The 13,286-nt window shown below is 44.6% G+C and overlaps 1 protein-coding gene across 1 annotated transcript in view; it reads left to right on the top strand.

Moving 5' to 3' along the window:
- Nucleotides 1-11,735, top strand: part of Cad96Ca (tyrosine kinase receptor Cad96Ca) — a 91,194-nt gene extending 79,459 nt beyond the window's left edge. Inside the window, exons 4-13 of the mRNA XM_037435788.2 lie at nt 3,237-3,287; nt 4,579-4,815; nt 5,544-5,747; nt 6,347-6,472; nt 7,621-7,774; nt 8,605-8,715; nt 9,632-9,813; nt 10,370-10,492; nt 10,633-10,744; nt 10,841-11,735. Coding sequence (XP_037291685.1) covers nt 3,237-3,287; nt 4,579-4,815; nt 5,544-5,747; nt 6,347-6,472; nt 7,621-7,774; nt 8,605-8,715; nt 9,632-9,813; nt 10,370-10,492; nt 10,633-10,744; nt 10,841-11,112 — 1,572 coding nt within the window. The 3' untranslated portion in view covers nt 11,113-11,735. The remainder of the gene's footprint in view (nt 1-3,236; nt 3,288-4,578; nt 4,816-5,543; nt 5,748-6,346; nt 6,473-7,620; nt 7,775-8,604; nt 8,716-9,631; nt 9,814-10,369; nt 10,493-10,632; nt 10,745-10,840) is intronic.
- The last annotated feature ends 1,551 nt before the right edge of the window (nt 11,736-13,286 follow it).

Genomic DNA, 13,286 nt, shown 5'->3' on the forward strand with positions numbered 1-13,286 from the left:
AAAGAAAATTTGCGTCCGGGTGCATTTCTCAATGCTTGCTCACGAAATAACAGTGCAACGGACAAAAAAAAAAGTAACACTGCCACGTCAAGCCGTAAAGCTCCACAGCATTGCTGACTGAGGTAGGAGTATCCCGGTATAGATGCGGGCCATCGTGCACATTCTGCTCCAGGCGGTCGCACTTTCGTACGAGCTAATGGCGAGTGCCGCGACTACGAAGAGCGAGCATAAAACAGGATCCACTGCTCGTATAGGACAAAAAAAAAGATGTAATGAAAAGAAAGGGAAGATCGCGCATGAGGCTCGCAAGTGCACGCGCCTGCGACAGACGAAGGACGGAGAAAGAAGATAATAGGCAGCCCGCTTCGTCCAGTCCGGGCCGTCCCCTGAGCGAAAGCGTGCAATTTCCTCGAGAGGACGAAGATGGGAGCGCCAAGCGGGGCTTCTCGATGGCTACGCGAGACAGGCGCCGTCCCCCGACAGACGCACCTTTAATCACCGAGCTCCCTTTGACGCGCTGCCAAAAGGCGCTGTAGTCGTTCTCTGCTCTGCTCGGTATTCGTGGATATACGAATGGTAACGATCGGACTTTTCATCGAAAAATAAACACTGCGCATATGCACGTGAACTACACGAATGAAAAGGGCAATATGTTACGCCTACGTTGAGTCTGATGAGTACAGCCTTGTTGTTTTCTTGCCGTTTCCGTTGTGAACATAACTGCATAAGCTGTGCCTGGAAACTTAAGATGCATTGCTGATATTGACAAGCATTCTTATACCGTTGTTTGATTCGGAGTAAGGCACGATGAGTACGCCACCATATCACAGTTGCACGCCCACGCTGTTGCTCAACACTGGTTAAAATCATGCCGAATTTGCACTGTGTGTTAGCGGCCGTCATTGTCGTTCAAGTTCTTTAACTTATTTCTGAAATAGTTGATACAAAACAAATATCCTCAGGTTCTGGTAATGTATGGGAGAGACGTAAGGTTATAAGTTACCAGTTCTATCTACATGCTCACAAAAAAACACGAAATGGTTAGTAATAATGCTTAAAGAATGTTACAGGTTACTACACTCGAATTTGATCAGTAACTGTAAGCAAACTAATAACGCGTGGGTATTGCGAAATAGGAACACGGCAATCTGTCGAAACACACTTGAGTGTGGTACTAAATTGCACGTTCGATTCGACTTGTTAACAAAGGAGAGAGACCCTGCGAAGCACACTTCGCTACAGTGTCGAACAACATAATTCTGGCAGTGAATGCGGTTCTCTATACTTTGCGGTACAATAGCAGGCTGAGGTGATCGTTTGTTTGTTTCTGGTGAGCCTGTACGCGGAGGTGTTTCGTTGGCTTGCGCAACCCGTGAAGCGGATACTGTGTGGCCCCTTCGGTAGGTGCCCCTAGGAGTTGCTTCCTTTCATCCGGGACCGCAGGCAGGTTCGGTCGCGTGCCGTGCACACGGCACGTGCCGCGTAAGCCCGCCGTCCTCTCCCCCCTGGCCTCCCAGGCGCAGACGGCGGCCGCCCACGATCCGGCCGCCGCGACACCTACACTCGCAAGAGGTGCGCATCAAGGCGTCCCGGGGCTTGCGAGCGCTCCAGATCGCATCCCGGGTCGTACGGCTGCTTTATCTTGGCCCGTTATGGCAGTTCATTACGGGCGGCCTGTAGGCGGAGCTGGGAGGGGCATTCCGGATGTGAGAGCCTCCATGCGTTCCTTGGGCGCGGCGCCCCTTGGACGACGCCACAATGGCGGCGCGCGCCGTCGGACCTGCGCGCACCCGGAGTGCCACGCGTCGTCATGGGAGGAGGCTGGCGCACTCCGTGCCCTGCGCGCAGAGCCTAATTACAGGGCCCGGCGAGCGCCCTTGTGGGCTCCGCAGTGTCCCTGGCGGAGATTTCGAACGGCGTCCCCGCATTGGGGACACTGTCCTGCCGTCCAAGGTGTCAATGATGGTGGTTGCTGCACCTCACGTGATGGAGGCTTCGAGGCCCATACGGCCATGGGAGGATGCTTTCGGTCGTGGCCGCGAGTGAGGGCAAACAATGCAGCCTTGGCCAAATCGTGCCTGCCAAAGTATTCTAGTAAATGCGAGGGTGCAGAAAGACCGATGCGTCGCTCACGCTCCCACCAGCTTTCCCCTTTCGGAAGCGTGCCAGCAGTGCATCGTGCGCCAGACGAAAGCGAAAGCAATGTGTCCGGAATGAACGGCCGTCGGACGAAAATCGCGCATTTTGGTTTGCTGAACGCGTTTCTGTTTGCGCAGAGGTCCACTTTGAGTCTCTTTTGAAAGGCAATGGTTAGATCGTGATCTATTGTGCCAGATTTAAGGCGGACTTAATGGCAAAATCGTGCTTCGAGCGCCTCCTGCAAAGACGCTGAAATTTCTCTATCAGGCCGCGGGCATCTGCTATTTGTGCTGAGACATGCTTCACTGAAAACGAGGCCTTTGCGTGCTGACGTCGGCGTGATTAGCGTATTTCAGTGCGCATGGAAACAAGCAAATGTTTTCCCTCGACTCATGTTAAATTTCGCAGTTTCACGAAGGACAAGCCCGGTGGCAATAAAGCACACTCAAGCAATTGTGGCATTGTGGTACTCAATTCTCTCTCAGTGTTCATAAATCCCTAATATAGTCAGCTTACCGAAGCCAGTACTGAAAGTCACAACTATTAATAACGTACATTTATATTTACAATCTTGCTTCTAAGTGCTGGGAACCTACTTCCTTATACAATGTACCCGTTTTATTTGCGCCAACGTACTAAAGATCCTGCGTATTGATTTCGTCAGAAACATTGAAGGGAACACCCGTGTCATGCATTGTTGACTTTACGTATGCGCAATGTAAAGATTTCCTGCGTTCTTCATGGCAGAAACCACCTAGACTATACTCGAGAAACATTGGCGTGGTACATGGCTGGCTTGTGGTGGCTGGTGGCTTTTGACCATATCTTTGGACAGGAAATAATTACTTTTAATAGCTTCAATATGGAGGATTTAACCAGTAATAACATTTCAAATTTAAATAGCGGCATGATGACGGGATCAATTATCCTTATGTACAAACAATCACGGCTGACTGGTGCTGTTGACCCACACCTTTAGCCACGCGCACTTATCGCCCATCCCTGCTTTATCAATATAAAAAAAGTGCTCGTAGGGTGCCTGTAGTACACGTACGTTTTATGGTATGAAAAGTACAACCTTCTTCTCTTTATTCCAGGCCGGCTCTGATTACTACCTCTTTATCACGGCCTACGATGGTCATCAAACGGTAAGTGTGAGATTTGCTTACTCACTCTACACTATAAATTGTAGTGAAATGAACCGAAATTGAAGCGTCTTATCGGATCTATCTTGTACGAAGAAAACTCTAATCTGTGTTGAACCACTCCTCATTAAAAATGATGTAGACCATGGGAATGTCACGTGCTAGTGTTAATATGCACGCATGTGTGGTACGTACTACAAATAGTCCCCCCCCCCCCCTCCCATCAGAGCAAAAAAGCGCAGGCAGTACAAACAAATCACTTTTGAAGTGCTTTTAACTTTTGGTAATAGACACAGTACGCAAAATAAAAGGCTTGGCTTTTAATGTGAAAGTTTTATTTAAAGTATAATAAATTATTGTTAAATTGAGAGATAACAATGTAACGAGCCGTTTTTTTTCATTTAGTCACCTAAAAGTTTTTGTATTTAGAACTATTTCTAGATTTATATGGGAACCTCAGGAGCCAATATGAAAACTTGTGCACGACCATGCTCGTTCTGTAATGAAAATGTCGTTATTTGATGGGGTAGCAGAAAAATGTCCACAATACTATAGTTATGGTGCTCAAGCCTATATATTCTTGGGTCTTACGTGCCAATACCATTATATAATTATGAAGCACATCTTATATAGTCGGGGACTTAGGATTAACTTTGACCATCTAAGGCTCTTTAATGTGCACTGAACTCTAAGTATACAGGTGCTTTTGCACTTATCCGCCTCGAAGTGCAGCCTCCGGGGCGTGGACTCGAAACCACTTCTTCTAACTTAGCAACGGTACACATTAGATGCTTAGGTGCAAAGGCGGGACGGGTGTGTTCGAGTCCAAGTGCTATCTGGAAACATACGGTATATGTAGATGGAAAAAGCAATTGGAACATTGTCATCTATAAATGTGCCGCGTGCAATTTATTTAAACACATTTCTTTTATTATTTTTTCACGGACCCCGCACCCTTCTAAAGGGCAAGGCAACTTTTCAAGACTTGCTCGGCCTCCCACACGTTCCTTCCGTTCTTTACTCGCTCTCTTCTGAAGTTTCGATAACTCCTTAAACTGATTCCTAGGGTCCAGGCAGTGAATGTTTGTACCTCTTGAATCTTTTGCATAGGAATATCAATAATATATTTTGTTTCAACTATAAAGCGGTAATGTCTCATAACCACTGATACCGAAGGGTCTTTACGTTTGCAATGTCAGTAAGTAGACTGTAGGTAGAAGAAACATGTAGCGGAGATGTTCTTGAGTATATGTCCGCGCGTCTCTTCACTTCTTGCCCCTGACGCCACGTGCAGGCCAAGATTGAAGTGTACGTGAAGGTGGTGAAGCCGAGCAGTGGGCTCGATGGGAGTGACCTGCTTGAGCCTCCACCGCGGCCCTTTCCGGGAGGGGGCCCAGGTGGGTCCCCCTCCGGCAACTTTGCCCCTCCCGCCCCTCCGCCCTCGCTGGGCCCCGGCAGGAAACGTCCCTCCAAGGAGCCCCCGCCGCCTCAGCCTCCCAGACCTCCGGCCGGACCCACGGGAACGGGCCAGGTGCGCTGCCACCGCCTTTTCTTCTTCGCGACCACGCCACTTGTGGCGACAGGAGCAAACGTGCACTAAGCTTACCCTCGTATTCACAAACGCTCCTCGACTCGACTTTCAGCCTTCACTTGACAGAGTTGAGCACTGCGCCACCGCTCGACTGAAGATGACGCTGCGCTACTCAAGAATCGCAGCAGATTATCGCTGATATGCAAAGACTTGCCGTGTCTAGAGGTGGCGCTCCCATCGGCTTTCTCAAGTGAAGGTGAAGCGTTGAGTAAAGGGACGTTCTAGAATACGGGGGTTAGCCAAATAATTCCAGAAAAACTGCGATACTTTGTGGCCAATCAGTGAGCCTGCAAGAGTGCGGCAAGTGAAAAGCAGGAAATTTGCTTTGATTAGATTGCAGGTAGAAGCCGTGGGCTACGCATTAACGTTGTTTTGGCAAAAGTGCTAGTTCCGAGCTTTGTGCCAACCGAGACATTGTGCACTGTGTTCCAAAGCGCACGCGGATGCGTCTGTTACTTGCTAACTTTGCACTTGGCCTTTTAGCTCGCCTTAGCTATAGCAGCTACTTGCGGCGTCTTCTTCCGCAGGAAAAAAATCACTTTTTTCAACTTCGCCTTCGCAACGCTGCCTGCAAGTTACTCTAGCTACATATGCATGGTGTATCTTTTTGACTTATTAAATTGTCGTGAAGGGTGTTTGCAGCGTCTAGATCATAATGGGGCTTACAGGTACGACCAGACGCTGGAGTGGAGGATCCAACAGACACAGAAGAGAAAGGGGGCCCTCATGGTGGCTCACAGGGAACTTCGGGCGGCATTGACATGACGTCGACGGTGCTGCCCATTGTGGCCGTGGTGGGCTTTGCACCACTCGTGGCTCTCTTCTTCTGGCTCATGCATCGTCGGTGCCACAGGGATGATAAACTGAAGCCCGTGAGTCATGTCATGCGCTCAGCATCGCTGAAAATCTTGTCATTCATTTTGCAGCATTCTAACATATTCCCTGCAGTATAGTTAGGCTCAAATCTGAAACAAGAGAGAAAAAATTTATTTGAAGGCAGAGAGGTCGGCTAGACCTAGTGTGCCCTAGCCTGCTGCTCTGCATGAAATATGAAACACGGATTACGAGACCCGGCGCATTTAACGACATCATTCGCTCTTGCATCATTAATAAACACATATTATCATCATTGATAAAATTATTATGCTTACTCTTTTTTATATAATGAGTAGAATAATGTCTGTCTATTTAATGTGAAAGTAGTGTATTTGAGTACGAGCGACTGATAAGATTAGATAACTATGAGCATCGCTGCTGAGGACTATATGTTCAATATGCGGTTTCACCATTATTTGCTTTAACTAGGAACGATGGTCCATGGGCTGTTGCATTAGTTGCTTAACACGTAAAGCAGAGCATTTGCACCTGTACAGTTCTCTTTTGCTTTTCTTGAGTGCCATGAGTAGACGTTTCACTCATTCATACTAACATGAAATTATTCTTTGCTCTTTCACGTTGTATCTTTCTTCAGAAAAAGTCCAGCGACAGGCTCGATAGCAACTTTTCGCACAACTTCGACCTTTCCCCCGCTACACTCTACAATCCCAGAGCTCGGAGGGCTCTCTCTAACAGATACGAACCGGACTTCTTGAGCTCCGTAAGTAAATTCTTTCTTTTTTTTCTTTGGGGAAATCAACCACAAAACAAGGAAAGGCATACCTTTACAAAGTAATGCAAACCTGCAGATATCAGGTGTCGTTGGCAATGTTGACTTCAAAAGGATCAATTATTCAAGGAAAGCCGCTGCGCTCTTTAATTTCAGAATTAAATAATTAGTTCGAGTATATGAAAAAAAAAACGTACGGGTTGGACGAAACTTGTGACACCTCGCAGAGGGTCAAATGTACCAATTTGATCGGTGAGGGGTACAGTTCAACTATGTGTACGAGATGGTTTAAGTTATGGCTTTCAGGAAAAGGTTGAGGGGAATTGTTAATTCAGAGAACAGAAGAATCTTAGGCTGTCCATGTTACCTTGCATCAACCCTAGTGACACAACTACGCACCAGTGATGTAAATTTTGTCGCCATTTTTTACAGGTGGCTAGCACTGGACACATAATTAAACTACCCTTCATAAACAAATATTTTGGGGATCTTGATGCTACGGTTGCACTTGTAATTATCGCTGGTGCGGGCAGTTTTTGGGAAATGCTTGTTATAGTCTTTGTAAACTGAGCAATGACCAAACCTTGTAAATCGTTCTCACTCATCGTGAATATTGGTCCTGTACACTTTTACATGCAAAGTGACAAGCCTGTTCTAATACGTAATAAATATTTATTAAAAGGGTGAACACCAAACAATATAACTACCCATTTTCGTTTTACAAGTATATCGCCATACCTTGCATTCGCAATATCGATCTCTCCGGTTTTTTTTTCTGCATAATGTGTCAGGTGATGAACGCAAAGTGTTAATTTGTTTGTTGATTGAGTTTCTGTATAGCTTGATATGCTCGACATGGTTAGCCCTGCATCAATATATTAAAATTTTCATGGTAAAAAACAAAAACAGTTGCTTTACTAAAGTTTCTTGGTACTATAATTATTGTGCTTTGTTTGCCAATTTTTTTAGTTTTTTTATTCCTTTTTATAGTAGCTGAAGCTTAAAAATGGAAAGGTAAAACGTATTCTAAATTTAGCAGATTTATAAGAATTCAGAAAGCTAATAGAGACATTAGTTATCACTCATAATAGAATTACACCAGTTCTATTTTCAAAACCACTGTTCCTCTTTCTTTGCAGTTGTCAGAGCACAGCAAGTGGGAATTTCCAAGGCACCATCTACGGTTTATTGGTATCCTCGGCGAGGGCTGCTTTGGACAAGTCTGGAAATGTGAAGCCATGAATATCACGGGATCTGAAGAACCAGTCATCGTTGCAGTGAAGACGCTAAAAGGTAAATGTCATTCACTTTTCCCAGTTCTTTTTGTTTCAGTCCTCCGGAACCTTTGGTGTTCGTACTACTGCAGAAACACTTCATTGTGCGATAGCAGGCGAAGCTAGAATCCATCATTTTTATCGCAAAATTATTGAAACATTATCGAGTGCGCAATAAAAAAGATGCAATGACTTATTTGATTGTTAACAGCCGAGCTCTGCTGGAGTAGGACATGCTTTCTCAGTGTTTCTTCTTGGAACGCACCGTGCAGTAATGTCAAAACGAAAGAGGAACATTCAGATAAAAAAACTACATTGCAAACGTTGATCGCTGCAGTAGGGTAACAAAGAAGACCTGTCCATCGCTTTGAAGGCAGCTGCATTTCCGATGGAGGCGGAAATGTTGTAGGCCCGTGTACTCAGATTTGGGTGCACGTTAAGAAACCCCAGGTGGTCGAAATTTTCGGAGCCCTCCACTACGGCGTCTCTCATAATCATATGGTGGTTTTGGGATGTTAAACCCCACAAATCAATCAACTCAATCAATCCATCGCTTTGAAAAGGCTACTTAGTTTCGCCCTGGCCGAAAGAAGACCCCTTGTCGAAATATTTACTGAATGCCGGCGCTTTCCTGGACCACGCTGGTTGATTCGTGCAAGTATCCGTGTTTCAGTGATTATATCTATCTTTCTTGCATGAACAACACGTATTCCAGAGCATGGAAAGCTTCGGTATAGCCTTACATAATCAATAAATTGTGTGCATAGGCAAATTATTCAGTATTTCTATCCCCTGCATTTTCCTTGCAGAATGGCTATATAACATTTCCCTGTACCTGTGTGTTTGCAGAAAACGCCACTGAAAAGGAAAAGAAGGAGCTTCTCAGTGAACTTGGCGTGATGAAACTAATTAACCCTCATCCCAATGTCGTTACCTTGCTAGGAAGCTGCACTGATCGAGGTATGTATGTCTCACACAGCCTTCTGAGAAATTATTTCACGTGACTTGCATCCCTTGCTAAATGCCGTTTGTCTGCTGAGCACCATCGAAATTCAGTCTTCAACAGCCTTTTAGATGCTTTAATGCAACAATAACATTCTATTGATAGACATGTAGAAAAATTTAGTCCGCTGTCTTTCACAACTGAACCTTTTATAGTACACGTACTGCTGAACAATTATAAAGTCAAGAAAATGGAACATTCTTTATATTTGATATTATTCTCTGTTGTGATGTTTACAGTCTTTATATGCCCTCGTGTGTTCATGGCGACCATATATTTAGTGCGGGGACGCCTGTTTTTCTTTTTCTACAAAGGTTCCCACTTTCGACAAGATGCCTGATAAGACGGGAAGCTTAATTTGGCGTTCATATTCTCTTAAGGCACCTAGAAAAACAGAAGATAAATGTTGCCAGCATTTGTAACTGATCAGTGATCACTGTTACTGTCGATTGACTAAAAGAAAGGAGGGAACAGAGAGGCAGAAGATAGGGAGGTGAATCAGAAAAGTATCCCACTGGCTGCCCTACACTGGGAGAGAGGAGGAGGGAATTAAAAGAAAAAAAATAGGTTGGTTGAATCGTAGGACCAGACCAACGGTCTTGCGGAGCCCAGCATTCTATGAGATATATTTTAAAACGCCTATGCTCAGCTGGTGTAAATAAGGCAGAGAAGTTCGTCGAACGTTACGTGGAGGGCATGTATGAATAAATTCCAGATGAGACAAACGGACACCCTTCCACATGAACATATAATCAAAACGACGTGTAAACAGCATTATATACAAATTGAGCTCCTAAAACTTATATTGCTGTTTCTTGTACCAACAAAAAGGCACATATGACCTGTTCTCATTGCCTAATTCCACTGTTCCAGACCCTTTATTTGTCATCATGGAGTTTGTGCCCTTTGGCAAACTGCAAACGTACCTTCGCGAGAGCAGAGTTGAAAGGTCGTATGGAAACCTGCATGGCAGTAGTAAGCACCTAACATCACGAGATCTGACATCCTTTGCATACCAAGTGGCCAAGGGCATGGAATACCTTTCATCCAAAGGGGTAAGAATGCTGCTCGAGAAAGTGCAGCTACTATTCGATTTATCTGATTGCTTGGACGGGTGAGTGAACAGTGGGTAAACTATTTTTTTCTTATTTTTTTTGTCAAGTTTCAATCAAATATATAGAGAACATTGCCGTCACAATATATACCATATGACGTACTTGCTTCTTAACTAATGGGTATGTCTCATCTCAAAAAGTTTCAGCCCCAGACTCTTAAAACTATTACTGATAGTTATTATTCTCTTTTTAATTTTTTTTCTTTAATAGGAAAGGTCAGTGTCATCAACTAAAAAATAATTTAATAAGTTTACAATACTCTCACGATGTTTGTGTAAACAGATATACTCTATGGAGACTGTGAAATACGAGGAAATCCGCCAGTTCACCTAATTAAAGCTTTCTAATTTGGTGAAATGTACACACAATAAAAGCAGAATAAATACAGACATAATGTTATGTGCTTGAATCATGTCACAATGGTATTTATAATCGCTTTCTCCTCGCAGTATCTTTGTATTTTAGTGACATGGTTCCTGTTTGTTATTTTATTTAGATTATACACAGAGACCTGGCTGCGAGAAATATTCTTGTCGGAGAAAACAAAACTTGCAAAGTAGCAGATTTTGGATTTGCTAGAGACGTCATCACCAGCCATGTTTACGAAAGGAAATCGGAGGTAAGGGCACTTTTTCTGTTAGTAGGATTTCACAGCACTCCCTTGCCACATGGTGCGCGATTCACCAGACGTATTATTTTTTTTCCAATTTCGTATACATGCGAACTTCTTTGTGCAATAGAAAACTTGTACTGTTTCAGGGGCGCTTGCCTATTCGGTGGATGGCACCGGAATCGCTTTACGACAATATCTTCACGACGAAGACTGACGTTTGGTCTTTCGGAATACTCATGTGGGAGATTGTCACACTCGGTAAGTTATTTCCTGAATTCGCTCTGTCAGGCGACGCGAACATTTTACCGATGCAGTGTGCTAAAAGACTTCTACGCTTTGCCCTTTCTTTTCAAGGCTCCACACCATACCCTGGACTGGCTGCTGCCGAGGTGATGCGACGCGTCCGCGACGGCTACCGCCTTGAGAAGCCTGAGCACTGCAAGCGAGAAATGTACAACATAATGTACTACTGCTGGGACCCGGATCCCAACGAACGACCGTCGTTCAGCGAACTTACTTGCCTCCTTGACAAGCTTCTTGTGAGTGAGAACGACTACATTGAACTGGACCGCTTCCCTGACCACTCGTACTACAACATCACAAACCTCTCCGGGGAAAAACTTTAACTGCGTCATTTGAAGCCGGCAGGGTGGCACACTGGTCATCCAAGCACGTGCGCCGTTGGCAACAAAGAGGGAAAACGCAGATGAAAGCAATGGTGGCGAAAATCGGCGCTCGCTTTGGAGTCCTCCCGATTACGTTCCCTGTGTTCATCACGCTTTTAAGTGAATCTCGATACTTGGACTGTGGTGTCTGCATTGTCATGTCAGCGGGCGGCAGCTTCACTCACGAGAAGACACAGCTCAGTGCTTCCGGCCAGAACACTTGTATAATGCGTGTGGTATTTTATTTTGTGCGTCCAGAGTGGTCGATTGCTTGCAAGAAAGTGTCAGTGGCGTCAACTGAGAAGTTCGCTGTGAGGTCAAGAACGTTGGTGTGCTACGATGGCCAGCTTGATCATCCGTAGAACTGTACTACTAGAGTGCTCTGGGATGATACTCCGTCGCGGGTCTAGTACGATGTGAATGTCCTGGATAGACCGCCAAAGAACTCTCGGCAGAGACTATACAAAACACGAGCCAGCGCGGAGCTATGTGGCTTGTAGTAACTTGTGGCGCTGACAGGGACCAGCCTGAAATTACGAGCCATATGTGTGCATGAGGGTTATGCATACCCTTGCTCATCACTCATCTCAGGGGTTGCACTGCTGCGCTTGCCGTGCCTTGGGGGTCATAAATAATGCGCTTTTCGGGTACTGGTAGCCTTCAATGAAAGCTTAAGAGGCTTGCGTTCCATTTGTTGTTCAGGCACGAGGCGCAAATTCTCGTTGCTTTTGTTGAATATGCCTGGGACTTGAAGCAGCTGCAGTGCACTTGTATTTTAATGTATCATAAGAGAAAATTATTTTTATTTTGTTGATGTAAGCACGTTCTCCACTTGCATCTTTAGCGTCGAATCTCACTGACACTGTTCTATAAAATAAGACCTAAGAAAGCCCGCTGTCACGGCAAGCGAGTTCCTCGCGAGAACATGGCAATCGAGTTCAAATCAGGCCAGCGGCCATTTCATCCTCGCAAGGAAAGCAAAGTTCATGGGTTTGAGAAGGTCATGATTGCAACAGCTCGACCATACAGCACACGAGATCTGTTTCGGGCTATTTCAGTCATGAATCAGTACAACTCGCTAGGCTAACAATTAGGAGAACGTGTTTCAGAATATGCGCGATGCTGATAAAGGACAGCGTTACGGCGTGTACAAATATTAAACTCCGCATTTCACTGCCTCGATCCTCCTGTGGGAGGTCACTCTCGGCTGCGGCGCTCACTGTCCAGAACTAGAGAGGAGTGTCAGACTTTGTCCTAATTCAAAATTTAGGCAGCTTTGCGAAATAACACTTAGAAATCAGTCTTGATATCTGAATTAGCTTCCGAGATTGCTCTACAAACACGCTCAGATTAGCTGAAACGGGCAAGAAGGTACAGAAACGCAATAATGCCTTTAATATAGCATATTCACATGCACGTAATAATTCCTAACTTAGCAATATAGATGTGTCATTAAAATTTACTTTCGAGATATTTTATTTTCGTCTTAAGCAATATCCAGACAGTTCTGCAACAGCTACCTTCTACAAACTAAAAAAATATATCAAATCCAGCAAGCCCGAGTGTAGAATGAACGCCCCAGTTATATGCACACGTGAAAGAAAGTTAGTTTGGCTGAGCAAAAGGATACCTTTATTCGAGGACACTGAATAAACGGGTTCGTTGTTTCGCTTTGTGTTTGTGTTCAGATACATAAATAAAAATATAAACTTAGGTTTTAAGACACCACCGAAACAAAAGAAAGCACTGAAGTTTCACATATTTATGAGATGCAAAATATGGACTGCATGCTGAAATGAATTCATCTTTTGTACAGTAGTAACGAGATTATATGCTCTTACATATGTGCTTTACTGATATTGTAGTGATGTGTTGAATGTATTACGAAAATAATTAATTATTTGTCAACACAAATCGCAAATAAATTACTATGTACAAGAAGTCGATTCATTTTTTTTGATGGCTCTGCCTCTTAATAAAGTGATTTCTTGCAGTGAGGAAGATTTAGGCTACATTGTTACGAGATCATTACCTAATTTCTTCCTTGACAAGTGAAAACCTAGATGTGAAATTTACTACGAGCTATAGAAGAAGTGAACTGGGAAAAGCACAGCTTCCACGATCAAGAACTACGC

This window comes from Rhipicephalus microplus, chromosome X, assembly GCF_043290135.1.
Source record: "Rhipicephalus microplus isolate Deutch F79 chromosome X, USDA_Rmic, whole genome shotgun sequence".
Classification (NCBI taxonomy): domain Eukaryota; kingdom Metazoa; phylum Arthropoda; class Arachnida; order Ixodida; family Ixodidae; genus Rhipicephalus; species Rhipicephalus microplus.